This window comes from Polistes fuscatus, unplaced genomic scaffold, assembly GCF_010416935.1.
Source record: "Polistes fuscatus isolate 324 unplaced genomic scaffold, CU_Pfus_HIC Scaffold20, whole genome shotgun sequence".
NCBI classification, from domain to species: domain Eukaryota; kingdom Metazoa; phylum Arthropoda; class Insecta; order Hymenoptera; family Vespidae; genus Polistes; species Polistes fuscatus.
Window position 1 is genome coordinate 446,164 of NW_025113097.1, and position 19,088 is coordinate 465,251.

The 19,088-nt window shown below is 30.0% G+C and overlaps 3 protein-coding genes and 1 long non-coding RNA gene across 7 annotated transcripts in view; all 4 read right to left on the reverse strand.

The window, feature by feature from the left end:
- LOC122517448 (serine-rich adhesin for platelets-like) overlaps positions 1 to 3,654 on the reverse strand; it is a 34,662-nt gene extending 31,008 nt beyond the window's left edge. Inside the window, 2 exon segments of the mRNA XM_043635835.1 lie at positions 2,850 to 3,076; positions 3,636 to 3,654. Coding sequence (XP_043491770.1) covers positions 2,850 to 2,962 — 113 coding nt within the window. The 5' untranslated portion in view covers positions 2,963 to 3,076; positions 3,636 to 3,654.
- A 597-nt stretch (positions 3,655 to 4,251) lies between these two features.
- On the reverse strand, positions 4,252 to 4,942 carry LOC122517449. Its single transcript, XR_006303860.1, has 2 exons — positions 4,710 to 4,942; positions 4,252 to 4,616 (listed from the first exon to the last, which is right to left on the reverse strand). It is a non-coding gene; the product is annotated as an uncharacterized LOC122517449 (long non-coding RNA).
- Positions 4,943 to 7,436: 2,494 nt separating this feature from the next.
- LOC122517452 (dnaJ homolog subfamily C member 8) lies at positions 7,437 to 9,246 on the reverse strand. The gene is made up of 6 exons (XM_043635839.1): positions 9,122 to 9,246; positions 8,596 to 8,754; positions 8,467 to 8,533; positions 8,297 to 8,391; positions 8,083 to 8,228; positions 7,437 to 7,931 (listed from the first exon to the last, which is right to left on the reverse strand). Exons 1-6 carry the CDS (start codon positions 9,197 to 9,199, stop codon positions 7,697 to 7,699), a joined length of 780 nt encoding a protein of 259 aa, XP_043491774.1. The 5' UTR covers positions 9,200 to 9,246; the 3' UTR covers positions 7,437 to 7,696.
- LOC122517453 overlaps positions 9,153 to 19,088 on the reverse strand; it is a 69,025-nt gene continuing 59,089 nt past the window's right edge. For 2 of the 4 annotated variants that reach the window (XM_043635841.1, XM_043635840.1), the window contains exon 8: positions 18,040 to 18,256. In XM_043635841.1, the coding sequence (XP_043491776.1) occupies positions 18,131 to 18,256 (126 nt within the window). In that variant the 3' untranslated portion in view covers positions 18,040 to 18,130. Of the gene's footprint in view, positions 9,287 to 18,039; positions 18,257 to 18,559; positions 18,925 to 19,088 lie in introns of those variants that run through there. The other 2 variants (XR_006303862.1, XM_043635842.1) reach the window with 2 other exon arrangements.

A 19,088-nucleotide genomic window follows, 5' to 3' on the forward strand; every position in this document is an offset into this window, starting at 1 on the left:
ACATATATATATATACTTAATTCGCGTTGGATATACTTTCACTGCACGTGTATGTGGGAGGATTGGTTTGTTTTTTTGTAAGAACGATTCTTTCTCGAACGTGGATTATGTTCGCGAGAAGGTAAAATGGATAAGGTTCGTGGATAAGGTTCGTGGATACCGCGGGTTCTTTGTACCTCCGTGTGAAAGCGCCATTCTAGGCGGCCGCGACCATACGAGACACACAGAAAGACGAGACTCTCGTTCGCACGGGGGGTCATACCTAGCCTCGAGGGAGCAGTCATTGACATTGAAGGAGAGAAAAAGAGAGAGAAACTCTTCGAGAGCAAATACATCGAGAAGAAACGTGACTAATATCGCTGCAACACCTTTATACCTCTCTCTCTCTTACACCTGCATCTTCTTTTATCTCATATCACATCGCGTTATCTTCTTCTCTATCCTGTTTGTTTTTGTTCTCATCATTTGTAGACGAAAAATTATTTCTACAAGTTCTCATTACACACGTTCTTGTCCTATTAAAATAAAGGAAAAAAATAATCACGTAGGAAATATCTTTTCATATAATCTGTTAGTTAAAAGTAGAAAACTTATGTCCAAAGATTTTGTACAGAGAGACATATTTATATACAAGCATCATTTCGTAATGTCCGTAATATTAATAAATTACATGGTGTAAGATCAGCTTATAGACGACACGCAAAGATTCGTTTAATTATAACCATCTATCATAGTACCACATGGGGGAAAAAGAAAAATCGAAGCCGTGTGATCTTCGTGACTCTCTCGCGAAACGCCTAATCATTTCCGTTTAGGCCATTTCTTTCTCATTAGAATCGTTCGACGAGAAAAAGAAGAAGAGGAGAAGAAAACTAGCCGATTTACGAGACTATTCACTATACAAAAGTGTATATACATATATACGAATGCGTGTGTATGCAATGAGTTCTACGAAAAGCTAATTAAATGGATCGTTAGAGCGAGTCTATTAGATTTAACGACGAAATTGTTCTAATCGTCCAACTAATTTTTACGGATAAAAACTAGACTGATGAATAACATAAATGAATAACACATTTAAGAATCGATGTGAAATATTAAATATTGATTTTTACCGATCTAACTGACAATAAGATTTCACATCGCTAATAAATGTATAAATAAATAAATAAATAAATAAATAAATAAATTAAATGACACGCGTAAAAGAAGATTTAATGAGAAAAACTTTCTCTCTCATTATTCTACGAGTAAACGAAAGCAATCGTTCGAATAGTAATCCCAATCGATATATTACTAACACTCGGTATAAGCAGATGTCAGTTGGTAACGAGTATCTACAAATTAATCGGAGTAATAATTAACTTGGTATCTTTGAAAAGAAGAAAATGTTCGATGTGAGAAATTATAATAATATTAAATACTATATATATATATAAATATATAAATAATATTAAATTCTTTTTCACTGTTTGAACTAACGAAAGGGTTGACTACTTTACGGAGAAGACGTCCGGTTCGTCGTCCGAATAATAATCCTTCCCATTCTCGATATCACCGCTCTCGCGACGACGAGTTTATGGAAAAACGAAGGAGAAATCTAGGCGCGTGTAACACACACGCATATGTATATACTATTTATTTTTTAATGTATATAAATTTTCCTTAAAAAATTTGTTTAATTGTTTTCATATGTAAACACATAATATACCTATACGAATGATTTTCTTATTTAGCTAATTCAAACTCGATATCATTTAAATGTTTATTTATTTATTTATTTATTTCATTCTTTCTTCTTCTTCTCGTTCATCGATTTGAAATTGAATTCGTTGCCACGTTCACGTGGGTTACGCATCTCACGAAAGATAGCACGCATACAGGTATAAAAACACACGTACACACATGAGCAGTGCCAGACGGTCGAAGCCATTCCGGATAAAAGGTGAAAACAGGTTTTCGCGCGGACGTCTTATTCCAACGACGAGTAGTAGTCTCACAGTGTTCAAAGTTCTCTCTCTCTCTTTTTCTTTCTTTCTTTCTTTTATTCTTTCCTTATTTCTCTTGATTTATTTCTTTCTATCTTTCGCGAGCGAACGTTCGCGCACGTAGAAGCGTTTATCGCCTCGAGCGACATAGAAAGTATAACGCAAATAACACTGATAAACCGTTCGACTGTTACCTTAACGATATGAAAGTTCGAAATATCACCAAAGACGCCATATTGAATGATACCGTATTTACTAAAGAATTTCCTTACAAAAAAGAAAAAGGGATACACAAATTTAAATTACATTCTTCGGGAAGGATTAATCATTTTTCATCATTTTATCCTATATATGTATACTATATATATATATGTAACGTTATTATCCCCTTGTTTATAATTGATAATAATAAATTTAGTAATTGCTATTTTACCGGTTCTCGTTTATGTTGGTATAGGAAGAACGCGAAGGAGAAAAAAAAAGAGAGAAAGAATATGGTATGCCTTCAATGGTGTCTCACGTAATACGTAATACATGATATATTCGGTACGTCGAGTGATTTATAATATGTAATATGTAGATAACATGATACCTGACACGTGAAGTATATTATGCGTTATTAAATAGTACCAAATTTTTCTAAATGTATATCTACGAAATTGAAATTTGCCTAAAATCATTACGATGTCCTTAATATCTCGTATCTAAATTTCGTATACTCTCCTATAATAAATTTGATTATCTATTTCTTATTTTTCTTCGAATATATTATATTCTTTCTTTTTCTCTATCAAAGGAATGAAAATATTTCAATTCATTTTAGAATAAATAAAATAAATGAATAAGAATATTATAATATACCCTTGTTCCTCGTCGAGCGACGATCCCTGTTGCTGTTGCTGCTGCTGCTGCTGTTGTTGTTGTTGTTGTTGCTGCTGCTGAGGAGAAATTCGTACCACGTCGGTCGTCGACATGGTGCTCCTCTTTTACTAAAAAATCTCACATAATATGTCTCAAATTCTTTTCTTTTACTCATACATCCAATACTATTTAGGTTCTTCTTCTTATCACTCAAAATCCCAACGAATCTTGATAAATTTACGAACAAAAAACATAGAAAAAGAAAGGAAACAAACGAGAAAGAGAAAGAGAGAGAGAGAGAGAGAGAAAGAGAAGGAAAGAGAAAGAAAGAGACTAATCCAATCCCTGAACTGGATGTTCAGTTACGTTCGAAGGGTATCGGTGCGTGCACGTGCGCGTGAGAGTACACGCGACCGGCTGGCGCCCGTCAAGGCTAACGATACAACTCTTACAACGAAGACGAACACTACAATGGTTCTTTTTTATTTTCCTTCTTCTCTCTTTATATCTATCTCACTCTTTGTTTAAATTAATTATAAAAAACTTTAAAAAAAAACGAAGAAAAACTTGTCATTATTAAACAACTCCTCTGTCGTCGTCGTATCCATTCTTGAATAAGTCAAATAACGCTAATAATATTTATGTTAGAAATTGAGAAAAATTATTGAAAAATCCCGCCAAAAAAAATATATATATATCGTTTATATAAAAAGTTGGAACGTTGTTGGTTCTCCAAAATGGAAGACGCAGAGAAAGATCAAGCACGACACGCGGCGAACGGCTCACTGGACTCGCTTCTCCTCGTTCAGAGTGTCGTGCCGCACCTCCTCCGTTCCCTTATTCTTCTCCTCTTCTTCTTCTTCTTCTTCTTCCTCCTCTTGGTCTTCGTCTTCTTCTTTTTTTTACCTGGACGTTCCTGCGACGCGGCGCACGTACGCACTAATACTGTACACAACGAACGCGTGCACGCGCGCGCGCAAGCTCATATGTGCGACGTCACTCAACGTTGCGTATACTTTCGATAGAGATGGTAAATGTAAAAGAGAGAAAGAGAGAGAGAGAGAGAGAGAGAAAGAGGAAAAGAGAGAAAAGAATGGATACCTGAATTGCACACACGTTGCTGCTGACGCACGCGTTTCTTTGACTACATATACATACTTCTTATATCATACTAATACATATATACTTTTAACTTCGGTAAATCTGAGAACGTTCGGTGTTACAACGTACAAATACGATTCTTTTCTCTTTCCTATATTATATTTTATATTTATATAATATATGATTTATTTTTAAGTATATTTAAGATCTAATCTTTGGAATAAACGAGCCGAATTATCTATCGCATCGTTCGAAATTTTCATTGACGAATATACTTTAAATAATAACATTTCGCGTGTGCTTTTTTTTTTTTGATTTTTTTATTCTGGGAATCGAAATTTGATGACGAAGTATGCAATCTAAATGAAGTATGTATAATACAAAATATAAAAAGACTATTTCAAAGGAGAGATAACTTTGTGTTTATCCAAGAAGAATACTATACGTCAAGGTGCACGAGCCGGTGTCAAGCATTCTCTCTCTCTCTCTCTCTCTCTCTCTCTCTCCTCTATCTATCTATTGATCTTTTTATCTATCTTTCTCTTTCTATCACTTCTCAGGTAAAACTCAAAGAATTGTTCTCGTAACAAAGATGCTATAGCTTATTTCCTTTTCTAATACATTTTGGAATTGTCCTTTTTCTCTGCACGACTCCACTGATCTATCCTTTAAACGATATTTACGTGTTAAACAAAAAATATCCAAGCTGACGGTCTCACCTTAAAACGAAAATTTGAAAGGACGGTAAACCACTGATACCTGTTGCGCGTGAGAAGCGCTTTTACAATAACACGTTCCACGCGTGCGTTTCCCCTCTTTTGAACCTTTACAAGACCTTAGCCAATCGCCATTACCGACAGCCACGAAGCTTACCGAAGACGAACGAACGCGTTCCGAACTCTGCTTTGCCGCCAAATTTCGGTTCGCAAATTTGTGTCGTTTCGTTTGAAATTATATCTTCGAGAAATATTAATATCATCGTTTTAAATGATATTCTTTGCATGGAAATTTGTTATTGTTTACTTTTTTTTTATTTCTTTTCATTCATTGATATATTTTTTTGTTTCTTGAGTGTTAATTAAGAATTAAAAGAAAAAGAAAGATAAGAAAATGGAGTAGGATCGATTGAATTACAATTTGATATGTATGCAATAAAAAATATAAGGAGAGTTCATTGAAAAATAAAAAATAAAAGTAGAAACGCAGGTGCGTAGATCGCCGTTGGTTTTTCATTTCGCGTTCGGATCACGTGCCAACTCCGGATGGTAATGTGTACTCACGTGAAATGCATTTAACTAGACCGTGCTGCACATAAGAGCCTCCGGATATAGTAAATAATATATAATAATGCTTCCTCGTATGAGACGTGCTAGTTATTTCTTTCTTTTTCTTTTCTTTTTATCATTCAAAATGTAGTCCTGTTCTTCGAATAAATGTATTAAAATATAATAATAATTATAATACAAGATTTGATAACGAATGTTAATTAATTCGATCGATTGCAATAGAAAAAAAAAGATATACAAGTAAAATATGATAGATAATAATAAAAGAGTTCGATGAGCGTGTAACAAAGTTATGGCGACACCATTTTTATGCATTTCATTCTGTCTACGTTATACAAGAAAAATAATGTAAATACATTTCAAACGATTAATTATAAAATGAATAAAAACAAACAAATTAATAGATTTGTTCGTCGCGTATTGTAAAATAACGTCGAAAAGTTTTGTGTAAATATTATATATATATATATATGTATTTTTATATATATATATTTATAGTCAAATATAATTCATTGATTTGAATCGAAAATTTATTTGTGCAATAATTGAATACGTCAAAGAGAATTGTAGATCGGCGAAGAAATATATTCACGAGTAGTAACAGTTATTAAAAAAAAAAATTTTCTTTTTCTGGTACATTTAAAATATTTTTTTTTCTATTAATGTGCGTTTAGAAAACAAAGTTGAAATCATTTTGTTTGTTTTCTAATCACATTTCTGTATCTTTTTTTGTTATAATACATTGATTTTTCTTTATTAAATTTCTAATCGCATTAATTTTAAAAGAATCGACGCAAAGTAGATACACATTTGCTTTCTATTTTTTTTCTCGTTATCACTCGAGATAAAATCTTTCTTTTTCTTGTTACTTTTTGTTTCGTTAATCATTTTACATAATTTCTGTACGACGATTATTTTTTTATTTTCACTATCGCTCATTATTAAAGGTAAATACGTTTAAAACAAGAAATACAATAATAAAATTCTTCTTTTCTTTTTTTTTTCTTTTTTATAAATTCATCATATTTATAATAATCTTATGAATTATGTTTGGACCAAGTGCACGTAAAAATATATGCATTATGCGCCAAATGATGCATCGGTAAACTAGATGTCACGATTACATGGCCCGCGAAGTTCATGGTGCGATACGGTCCTTTGTACTATAGTCCGTTGTTTTTAAAGGATCATTTTAAACAAACAACATTTTACATACACATTTAGCCTAATTTCTAAATCATTAAAATAACAATTGTAATAATAATAATTATATTATTATTATAATTAATAATTAATAATAATTATATTATTATTATAATTAATAATTATAATTATATCGTAATAATAATAATAATTATTATCTTTTTAACGCGAGATACACATATAGAGTTTAAATATGTTAAGTTTTAAATGTGTAACATACGATATTTAAATGTATGGCACTTTCGGATATTGTAAAATTTGGGCTTTCATATATATGTATATGTTGCTTGTGTATATTTTTTTTTATAGCTTAGGCAGTATGAAAAATTGAAAGTCTTATGCATTCTGTTACAATTTCCAAAAACATTGGAATGTACGTTCTTATTCTTGTTCAAAGTACGTTTTCGATAATCAAATCCCACGAAAAGTAGTTTTATACTTTTATTAAATCTGAATTATACTACTATATTTAGTAGTGACGCAATATTATAAAAGTATTTTGGTGCTTTGTAAAAGCTGAGTTGGTACTATACGTCGGATATTATTCTAATATTCTTATTCAATTTTAATACACCATAATAAGATGAATCATTGAATTTTTAATTGTATGTATTTTCAATTCAATTAGTTTTCATCACCATATGGAAGATCGAGATGCAACTTACTCGGGCCATGTAAGCAGCATTGCAATTTTCTCACTCATACATTTACGTAAATCCATCCGTAACATACATATACAAGCACGCATACCATTCATTCATGATACATACATAGTATACAATAAAGATGCTCGCGCAATTCGTATTCTAGTATTATTTTTTTTTTTTATTCTCTGTCTTTCCATATTGATATCACTCCCTTGCACGCACATTTCTTCTAACACTTTGAATATTTTATTCTCTTCCTTCCTTTTTCTTTCTATTTTTCCTTTTTTTTTTTCTTTACTTTTACTTCATTTATACTTTGATTTTCAATAAAAGAGTTAACAGCTTACTTACTTTCTTTCTTTTTTTTTTTTCTAAATAAGTGTGGATTGAAAGTGAGAAAAATCGATGATTATTATTATTATTATGGACATTTGTTAAGTTGATACGCGCATACGATGTCATACAATGTGTATGTATAGAATTAATATGATCTAAAATTGTTCTGCTGAAAATTTCTATGAAATAACATTGGAGCGAATGAGATTGGAACCAGTGCTAATTGTAAAGAGTCCCATGATAAGAAGAAGAGGCGATACACGTACATTTTTAATTATCGAGATTCGGCCTTCGTTTTTGGAGGCCTAAAGGCTTTCAATTTCTTTGTCTTCTTTTGTTTAGTTGCGTTAGAACCAGATTGAAACGCTTTCCAGCTATCGACTCGTGATTGTCTAGATTCTTCAAAGTTTTTTTGCCATTCACGTTCTAAAGCTGCTTGAGCTTCCGCAGACAATTCTTCTTCTCGTTTTCTCTTTCGTTGTTCGGCATCTCTCGTTGCTAATTCTCTTCTATAAAATAACAATTATCCAAAAGAAAAGTAAGTTTATGAACTAACGATTATGAATGCAAGAAATATGAATGATATTGATTTATATGAAACATTGGCGTCGATATATTATAATTTACGTTGTACATAATACGTTATAAGAAGAAGCTTACCTTCGTCGTTCCATATCAGCAAATAATTTCATTGTCATTACCCAAACGGCATGTCTATAACCTTCTTCGGTTTCTTCTTCCAACATGTTAGCTGCCAATGTATCTGTCTTGCCTTCTTTTTTTAATTTTTTCTTTTTCTCAGCAATCTATAATTAAACATACTACTAAAAAGATGTCTACGTGCTATTTTGTTTAAACAATTACAAAATCTTACCATGTGATCCGTACGTGCTTTTGCTTCTTCGATAACGTCCATACATTTTGCCCTCGTTTCCTCGTTTTCCAACGTCTTCCATGCTTTATTAACAACTGTAAAATTTAAATTAATTTATAATTAATAAATGACACAATAAATCAATCAGTTATAAATAAAATCTCGTTTACTTTCAAAAGCTTGTTGCGCTCTTTCCGCATCATCTTGATTCTTGTCAGGATGTACAAGGATGGACATCTATCAATAAAAATCTTTATTTTATTGAATGTTAACATTCACAAGAATAAAATTATACTTACACGTCGATATTTTTTTTTGATTTCATCTATAGAAGTACTTGGATCTATTTGTAAAACTTCAAATGGATTCAAATTAAAATAAGAAGAACCAGGCCGCAATAATCTGTCAATTTGTTGTTTAGGAGTCAACACGGAATCCCTTTTTTCGATTTCCTTAACCTGCATAGAGATACAAAATTACAGAGTCATGTAAGAACTTAGATCAGTGTAAATTTATATACATGCATAGATATATAGAGGTTAGAATTTATTTCCGTATTAATAATTATAAGAAAAATTAGAAAAATTTTAAAGACATTTTGTAACAATATGTATTATTAAATATATTTACTTTGAAAATGTTTAAATCGTTAATAATAAATTGTTTTAATGTTATAAAACGATATATACAAAGTGACGTTTGTAGGAATTTGGACTAAAAATGTATTTATTTTCGTCGTTATGTAATAATAGAAAAAGATAGATCGTATAGTTAAAAGAAATATAAATAATTAATTATTATTATTATTTGTGTTACATTATATACCTCTGTATAAAACTCGTTGAATTCATCTTCCTTCTTCGTTGGAATTTCACTGGGTAAACTCGAGTTAGTTGCGGCCATCTTGATTAGTTCCTATTCGCCGAGTTCCTTTGTCAACCACCGATTCTAACCATTCTTGACACAAGAAACGACGAAATGGACAGGACACTTGTTTAGCAAATTGGAATATATGAATTTTACGCGCGTAAGATCGTTTTGTTTTAATTTTATATAACTAATATATATATCTATTATATATATTTATTATATTTTATATATATTATATATATTATTATATATATTATCAGAAAAACAAACTACATATATTTATACATGCAAAATGGCACATTTAAATCGAAATATTTAAATATCCATTATTTATGATTTCATGGAAAATGTCCTTAAAAAAAGATTATATTATTTTAAAGGAGCAGATGATCTCTAAAATTTAAAAATTCACGTTTTTTTATAGATTTTATAATATATCGATAATTCAATATTTATGTTTCAATATATTTAAATATTCTTTTTTAAAACTTATTATAAATATAGTTTTGTTGAAATAATCAGGATGGGTATGCTTGTATACATGGCTGGCGACATAAAATTTGTTATTATTTTATTAACAAAGCTTAACAGCCAATAAACAAGTAATGCTTCTTCGCACGGTAATAAAGACATATCAAACGAAATGAAAACGGCAACATTCACATATTATGTTATTGCAGCATACACTTCTGTCAAAACTGATTTGACTAACAATTAAGATCTAATACGTTCGAGAAATACTAGATACTAACACGCATTCATCTACTATATGTATTCGCTAAACTTTGATGAGAGAGAAAACTTAGATTACGTAAATGGTGTATTTAGGTAGATAGGGTATGTAAATACTAATATATGACACACTATACGACATCTAATATTTCGTTATATATATTTTTTTCTAATCTCTAGCTTTGTAAATCTAGAAGTAAGCTAATCGTTACTATCCAATCTCTTATTAGACATAAAACGTATTAATTATAATATAATGTTTGTCACAAGAATCAATTTGTTCGAGATAATAAAATGGCATAGAAATTTACAGTATAAAATCATTTCTAATTTCAGTGGTCCGATGCATTTCTTTATTTCAATTAACAAAATTTATATATATATATGTAAGAGATAAACCTTTCTTATTATTTTATTCAAACACTTGAAAAGATTTTATGATAGATATTATTAGTATTATATTTTTTGTATTCGTGAATAAATGTAACTGTAGGTAATAGGATTTTGTATTTTTTTCATTTCGAACGAAATGATACTTGCGACATATTATGAACATACAGTTTCCTCACAACGGTGTAGTATTTTTTTCTGTTAATAGTTTATATTCTATACGAGAACTAGCGATATTAAAGATATTAACGATAAAAATCGGAAATCCAGAGGCGTATAAGCATACTTGAGTATTCTATGAGTATTAATATAGATATTATATGAAACATCTATTTATTTTCAAATTTAATCAAAATTGTGCGAGCGTGTATGTGTGTTTTTATAAAAATCTTCAATAGTCTAAATTAAATATACGTAGCACAAACAAAAAGGTATAGATTTTCTATAGAAAAAACTAAACTACTAGAACAGTATGGTAAAAAAAAAAAATAAGAAATATAACACACTTTTTACGCCTCTGTACATTTGCCTCACGTTTTACCATAAAGTACACAAAGCTAGCGAGCCAACGATAGAGATCTCAACGTTTCTAATCTATGTAGGTATCATATATATCGACATTCTAAAATGTATATGCTGTGAGAAGCAATAATGCTGGGACACGAAGATATATTATATTGTCTATCCATTGAAAATGCAATTATCTTCTAAATAAACGTATTTTCAAATGCATACGAACGAAGACGAGAACGCATATTATATTCAATATACAATAACAATAATATTCATTAATTTTTAACTCTTCATATCCTAGGTTTTATTCCTATCTACAGAATAACTATGACAACGTGAGAGACTATTACTTACAATAAGATAAATAAATGATATTCTAAGTACGTTATATTAAAAAAAAAAAAATCAATATATGAAGCAACACAATGAATAAAGTGGAATAAAATTGAACAAATATTGATAAATGTATGACTTACAAATTACATGGTGTTACGAAGGATTAATTCATCGTTCGGACAAAGAACTTATGGTAATCGTGATTGAAAAATATACTCTTTCTATATATAATTAATGTTTTACAAATTACACATCCTAATCTAACTCGCTACATTAAAATAATTAGAAAATGAATAATTCTAATATTACAATATAAGCCATTATTATTACTTCTCACTGCAAGCAAGTAAAAAGGATCACCGCTCTTTATCTAACACGCGTAGTTAATGTTAATGTTGAGATATCATTAAAAATATATCCTTATAGACATGAATTGAATCGTGCGATTATTGGCTTGATTTATCGTTGATGATTAGAATAATGAGATCGACAAAAGTGCTGTTAGAAATCAATCGGACGGGAATATCCCATTTAAAATTCCTATTCATTATTTTTTTTTCTTTCTTTTTTATCCTCCATTTTCTTTCATTTTCCTTTTTTCTTTTTCACTTTTTTACGCTTTATTACTTTTGTTTCTTTTTTTTTTTTTGCAAGATCATTTTGAAGAAGAATTTGTCAAAATATATTTCTTCATAAAAATTGACATTAATAATTATATATAAATATATATAATATATATAATATTATAATTATTATTATATATTATATATATTTATATATAATAACTTATCGATATGCATATATCTGAGAATTATTATATATCCTTAGAAAGCCGATACACGTGTGTGTCTGTAATGTATGTGTGTAAATATGTATGTACGTGTACATGATTCGACGTGGAAGAGAGTCGATAATCGTAAGAGAGAGAGGTGCTTGAAAAGTTAAAAGTGACAAAAGAAGAGGGGGAGCTGAAGAAGAGGAAAATGGGATGTGTTCATTGTAAAATATCTCAAGGAAGTTGAGACAGTTGATGCGCGAACAAGCAGTATAGTATAATACTTCGAAAGAGTAAACGTTTTGGGATATGATTATAGACAAGTAGATTGGTCGAAATTTATTCTGAGGTATTGGCAAGCACACTTATTTAGAGAAGGAGAGGGTGTATGTAGGGGAGGGGGTGAGGGCAAAGGAATAAAGGATCATTCAAGGATGATCTCTTCGACGGTTGACAATTTTCTTTTCGGTACAGCTGACAAAGATCATTTTTTTCTTCATTTACTAATGACAGATTTAAAATTATTCTGCACATTTACACGATGACGATGAGAAAATGTTTGTAGATACTTTGACCTCGTCCATATACTTCATATTTTATTCTATAATTGATTTTCTGCTATTGATTTAATTAAACAGTTTGATTCGCGATCAGATTATTTTGATGAGGAGACCAGGTCATAGGATCTAACGCGAGATAATTGAATATTTAATATACATAGATAGTATTATATGACACACATCAGCACGATAAATTATGTCTACCATATACACAACTCTTTAAAACACATTAGGTAGATCTCTCATATCAGACATTTTAAATCTTCCATATATGCTTATTATAATTACACTTAAGTGTTCATTAATTCGATCTCGATGGATCATCTCGGAAAGATGATCATCTCGTTCATATCTCGCTGATTTGTTAAATATTATTATTATTATTATTATTATTATTATTGACGTTAACGGGGAAAAGTATTGACGGCCTCCGGATATTAATATTATTATTATTATTATTATTATTATTATTATTATTATTATATATCGAATCGACGTGAGTTTCAAGTTTGATTATTATAGATTATCTTTCTTTTCTTTTTTTTTTTCGATCTCTCTTAACGAAGAGATGAATCCAACGAGAAACGAGATATTTCATTTTTTTTGTTAAATCTTATCGCGTTATTTTATAATATAATATAATATAATATATCAATTTATATACGTGTATACATTCTTACAACACACTCTATAAAAATTTCACGTAAACGTCCATAGATATACTATCTAATATATTTATGTATGCACACACAACACTCTCTTTGCGCACGGAAAAACACTATATATTTTCGCATGTATAAACTTTCAAAATCTATTTGGCACTCTCCTAGTTTCGTCAAAAAGGCGAGCACGCTTTGCTATATTCTTCAATTCAGAGACATTGCATTGGAGTATCGATTTACTCTTTCTCTACACATACTTGTAATTTTATATTTTATTTTATTTTTATTTTTATTATTTTTTTATCTTTTTTTTTTCTTTCTTTCTTTCTTTCTTTCTTTGTTTTAATGCTTTACAATTATGTATGTATATATATATATATATCTTTTATATTTATACGTTAATTGGTCTAATCGTAAGAAATTGTCTTTATTTTTAATCCAATCGCATATAAAATATTATCGGCTGCGACTTAAATGACGCTTCACACACGTGTGATAATAATAATTATATTATATTAATCGTTATACAAACACTATATATATATATATAATGTATGTGCTGTGCTGACTTTTTAATTTGTTTCTTATTTAATATTTGATTCTTTTTTTTTTGTAATTATTTTCTTTTTTTTCTATTTATTAATTTAATTATTCCTTCTTCTTCTTTTTCTGCTCTTCGCAAAAAGCAACTCTTAAATTTTACTCAAAAGAAATTATATTCATCGTTTCGCACTTCGATCGTAATTTTCCTATCTGTTATTTTTTTCTTTTTTTTTCTTTTTTTTTATTCTCGGTTTAATTTGAAGCATAAATTATATACGTATACGTGTACATCGCTAAAAACTCTCGTGAATTTTTATAAATGCAATTGAGATTCTCTTTTGATCATTGATTTTTGTATATCCCGAAAAAGGCTAACGTAGCTAGTATGAACCAATAAATAGAAAAAAGAAAAGAAAAAAAAAGGAAAGGAAATCTTTTAATTATAATTTTTGTATTGTAAATTAACGAAGATAGGCACGTGCGATTAGAAAATATAAAAGACCCATCTTAACAAATATTAATCATTATGGTTAAAACACGTCGCGTTTATAATATATTTACAATTCTTATTATATGTTTATGCATAAGTGTGTAGAAGTGTTATTCACAATAAAAGCTTTTTATATATTCTAGACAGTCACTGTGAGGATAATGTTTGTTTTATTGAAAGAGATTTAAGCTGGATGCAGACCGTTTAATAATTATAATAATTCATTTTTCTCTTAGACGAGTTTGATTTTTCTCATTAATTCTCGATATGATAACGTTAAATTAGATAATTTAAAATTTGTTCTTTTCAAATAAATTTTTGTCCTCCCTCACCATTCCGATTATTATATTTTCTTTTTATCTCATCTTTTTTTTTTCGTTTGTATAATATTTGTTTTTTATCGTTAAGTTAAGAAAAAAGGTACGTTCAAAAAATACTTTCGTCTGTATAATTTGATTTTTCTTATTATTTTGTTGTTTTAAGTCCCGAATATATATATGCACGTATAATACTTATATAGGTGGGTCAAAAGTTATTAAATATTTTCATAGATTAATTACTCTTCTTCCTCTTCTTCTTCTTCGAAAAAAAGAAAAGAAAAATAAAGATAAAGAAAACAATGAAATGGAAGAAAAGAGTAATTAATTGTAAAGAAAAAAAATCGTTTCAGAGATCCCACCTGGCAACTTTCGATTAATCATCCTGTATACGTGTATCGCGTATGCGTTTCGACAAATTCTCTCGTCATTTGTATGCGATTATGCGATTAGAAACACCACGGTGAGAGAATATAGTACAAATTCGAGTCCTAATCTGGTCAAATCGTGTATTCTCGAAGAGAATTTAATCGATGCAGTGTATCCAGCGACGTTAATAGAATGAGATATTCGAAGGGACGCTATTAGCTTTGATTATCTATTTTGATGAGTTGCTTCGGTTGCCTTTTGATTAGCGTGATACGAACATATTGCTGGGACGGCGATTAAAGTTAGGGTTGCTTCGAGATTGTGGGGGAGTCGATGATAAGAATGAGACGAAGAGAGATAGGGATACACAGTTTAGGGTGACTAATAAACGTGATCGAACATTATTTTTTAAAATCGAATTAGAAATTCGTTTTTAAATATCCGACACGTTAAATTACATTTTGTATTTTGATTTCGGGCTGTCAGCCATTATTTTGTTTCCATTATATATATATTTATCATTTATATATTAATAATATATTTTTATATATATATTTTTATATACGTATTTTTATTTATTTATTTATTTATATATATATCTATTTTTGTTGTATTTTAGGATTCGTTACGATTATAAATCTTACATCGATATACGAATTGCGACCACACTCTGTATCGAGGAAGGCTGTCGATCGAAACGATCAATAATCCCGTTACGTTTGAGATCGAGAAATGTTGAAATTCATTTGATTTTACGGTTATTTAATCAATCGTAGAAGTAGTTTCATTTGAAAACACGATTTTACGCATTGACATAATAGAATTCTCGGTAGTAGGAAAATATGTTAATACAAGATTATTCGTGATTTATCTCATTTCTCTATAGATTATATTATACATATGTAAATAATGTATGTATCTTTTATGATCTCGATCTCTCTCGCTCATCAAACGTTACGTCGACGCGAAACGATTATTAACATTTATAAAATGACGAAGAAGCCGGCGCGTTTTTTGATGAATCCTATGAATCGTTTAAAAAAACAAAAAAACACAACCAAAATTGCGTATCGATTTTTAAACGCATTCTCATAGATTTTAATCCTTGTTTCTTTTTTTTCCTTTCTTAATCGTGTATATGTAATATATGTATACGATCATACGTATCGCGATAATTACGTAAGTATTTAATAATAAGATACAGCACTTGGAACAAATGGCACATTTTTCGTGGGAAACAGCATATCCTTATTGGCTGTCACGCAGCAGCGATCTAAACATCATTTATTACAACAACCATTATCGAACACCATATCATCGACACACACATATGTATACATATACGAAATTTACATATACATATATATGCCTCTTTTATTTAGCCAAATTTGTAACGCGATATGTTTTATTATTATTATTATTATATTACGAATCAAAGCAACACCGTTTAGAGACACTCTTTTACGTCAATTATCAATTCGTACCTAGCATATGTGTGCATATGTATGTATATGTGTGTATTGTTTTATTTTATCTCTCTCTCTCTCTTTCTTGAGCGGATTATAATAATTGTTATTATTAATTATTTGTTGACTAGAGCACCGATATGTCTATAAAATGTATTATGAGCTGTATACTATTTTGCTTTCCCTTCCTTTTATTTATGTAGGATGATTCGTGAAAAAATTGGCTCGAACCCGGATCTTCCGCTTTCTGGGCGACTGCTTTTTAACCATTGAGTTATCCAGGGCCCACCGTCCAATCTCCTCGCGAATGCCTATTTAAGTGTTTGCCTTGGAGGCGCTCGCATCCCACATTTATTGATGCATGCATTTCCTTTTTAAACGATTACGGGATGTTTAGGTATGTTTGTTTCCTTTTTCTTTTTTATTTTTCCTTTCGCTAGTATTTGTCCTGTTGTGTAGGTATAGAAGAGATACGTTTTCTTCCTTTCTGCACCGCGGAATTGACTAATACATTAGTTTTCTTCTTCTTCTTCTTCTTCTTCTTGTGTCTCTTTATATATATTTTTTTTTATTTTATTTTTTTCCTATAAAAACTCGAAGAGTATACGATAATTGTGATAACGTGGACTCGTTGTCACAAAAATCGAATTCGAGCAGGAAGCAAAGAAGGAGAGAAGTCCTGTTTTCACATTTATGTCTTTCAGAATTTCGCGATTGCGTCCAGTTTTAAGGACGAACATGCGCGCTTATTATTATTATTATTACTATTATTATTATTATATATATGCATATTATATTATTGAATTATATGTGTTTCTGTATTTGTGTATGTGTTCCTGCCTATCTAATTATTATAATTCGATTTTACAAGCGACGGTAACAGCATTTTTCTTTCTCTCTCTCTCTCTCTCTCTCTCTCTTTTAATTTATTTTTTCTTTTTATCTTGATCTTCTTCTTCTTCTTCTTATCATATTCTTTGATTAATAAAAATCACGTATGGGTAAGACCCGCGCTATCGAACATTTAAGAACAAAAGCGCGGGTTTTTTTTTTCCTCTTACATTTTGTGTTCCAATGTGCAAGCGGCTATTCCGATCGATATCAGAATTCAAAAGGGTGTTCCTTTTTTCTTTTATTAATTATCATTTTTTATTTTTCTTCTCTTCTACGTTAATTACGTTCTTATTTCTTTTAAAAAGATTATTACCTCCGACACATCTACTTGATAAAGTGATAGATAATAAATAGAAAAGAAAAAAGAAAAAAAAAAACAAAAGGAAATTATATAAAATGAGAGTATCACGAACGCATTCAGGACAATCGTTCCTGTTTTTCTTTCATTTTTGAAATTTTAATTCTTTATGCTACTACGCTAAACCGAGATATGTTTAGATATATTTTCATTGAATTAGAAAAATGTTGAAAAACTCGTTTCATTCGATAATGTTCGATCGTCTTGATATGATGCGTTTAATAAAAAATAAATCAAATCATCAAACAGCTAATATATTTCTAATTAATTATATCATTCTTTAGTGAGAATAGAGAAATAAATTGTTGGTAAGAAAAAGAAAAAAAAAGAAAAAGAAAAAGAAAAAGAAAAAAAAAAGAAAAAGAAAAAGAAAAAGAACAAAGAAATGGTAAATCTGTAATGGTAAGAGCGGATGAAAATGCGAAGATTATAATCAATTATCTCGATTAATAAGGAATAAGGTGATACCATGGTCTGTGCACCCCCTACACCGATGCGCCTCGAAATGACCTTTGATTTATAAGGTCATCCGTGGCGAACGGTGAAGGGGGTCCGGCCGCTATGCTTGATCCAACTCGTGACAAACCTCCATGTAGTCTGGATTGTGCATTATGTCTTTTATCATATCTTTCAGAATCGTGTAACGTGGAAACATCGGATATATCTTCGAATTGTTGTATTCCTCCTATAATACACAAAAATTCATACATTTATATATATTTATATATCCAAATTTGAGAGATTGATATATGCAAAATAATAATTGATTTTTAATTATATTAATCGGACGATCTCAATTATGTGAAAATTATATTTCAAATGCTAGTATTTTGCATGAAAATAAATAACATTTACATATATCAAATAATAAAACTCGTTAAATTATTTACTAGCTAATCTAATATCTTCGATTAATCGAATGATTATCTTGCATTACTTTTAGAACGAACGAATGTAATTGAAAAGGTTGTCTTTTTTATTTCTTTCCTTTATCTATTTTTTTGTTTTCTTTCGACGAAGTCAAGATTCAATTTCCATAGTATTATATTTGAATATTATTATCGTTGGAGAGTTAAAAAAGGGGAGAGGGGAAACGTTTCCGCGTAAATCCGGATTTTTCTAGGCGTTCAATTTTCTCTATCGACGAGAAAGAGAAGAAGATAAAACAAGCCTTCTTCTTTTTCTTCTTCTTCTTCTTCTTCCGTCTGTTCGTCTGTCCGTCGTCCAATCGCGTGTATCCAACTATTCGGATAGATTTACTTCGTAACACTAGGAATAGAGAAATCCCCATGGTGGTAAGGTGATTTACGTGTATCGTTTTCAATAACGTCTTGCCATATGTTATGCCGAATCCTGTAAGATTAAACGTGCCCATCTTTTTCCTTTCCACCTATCTAAACTTCATTCGATAAACCGATACAACCTTTTCTTTTTCCTACCGCAGACACCGCGAAATCATATCTGCTTTTATTCTCTTTCTCTATTAAAAAAACAAACAAACAAGAAAAATAGTTTCA

What these genes read in the sequence shown, in the direction of transcription:
- LOC122517452 (XM_043635839.1), bottom strand. Translation starts at nt 9,199, where the DNA reads ATGGCCGCAACTAACTCGAGTTTACCCAGTGAAATTCCAACGAAGAAG. An exon ending in TCAAAAAAAAATATCGACGT is followed by an intron (nt 8,534 to 8,595) that starts GTAAGTATAATT and finishes TTTTATTGATAG; the next exon opens with ATGTCCATCCTTGTACATCC. An exon ending in AGCGCAACAAGCTTTTGAAA is followed by an intron (nt 8,392 to 8,466) that starts GTAAACGAGATT and finishes TAAATTTTACAG; the next exon opens with TTGTTAATAAAGCATGGAAG.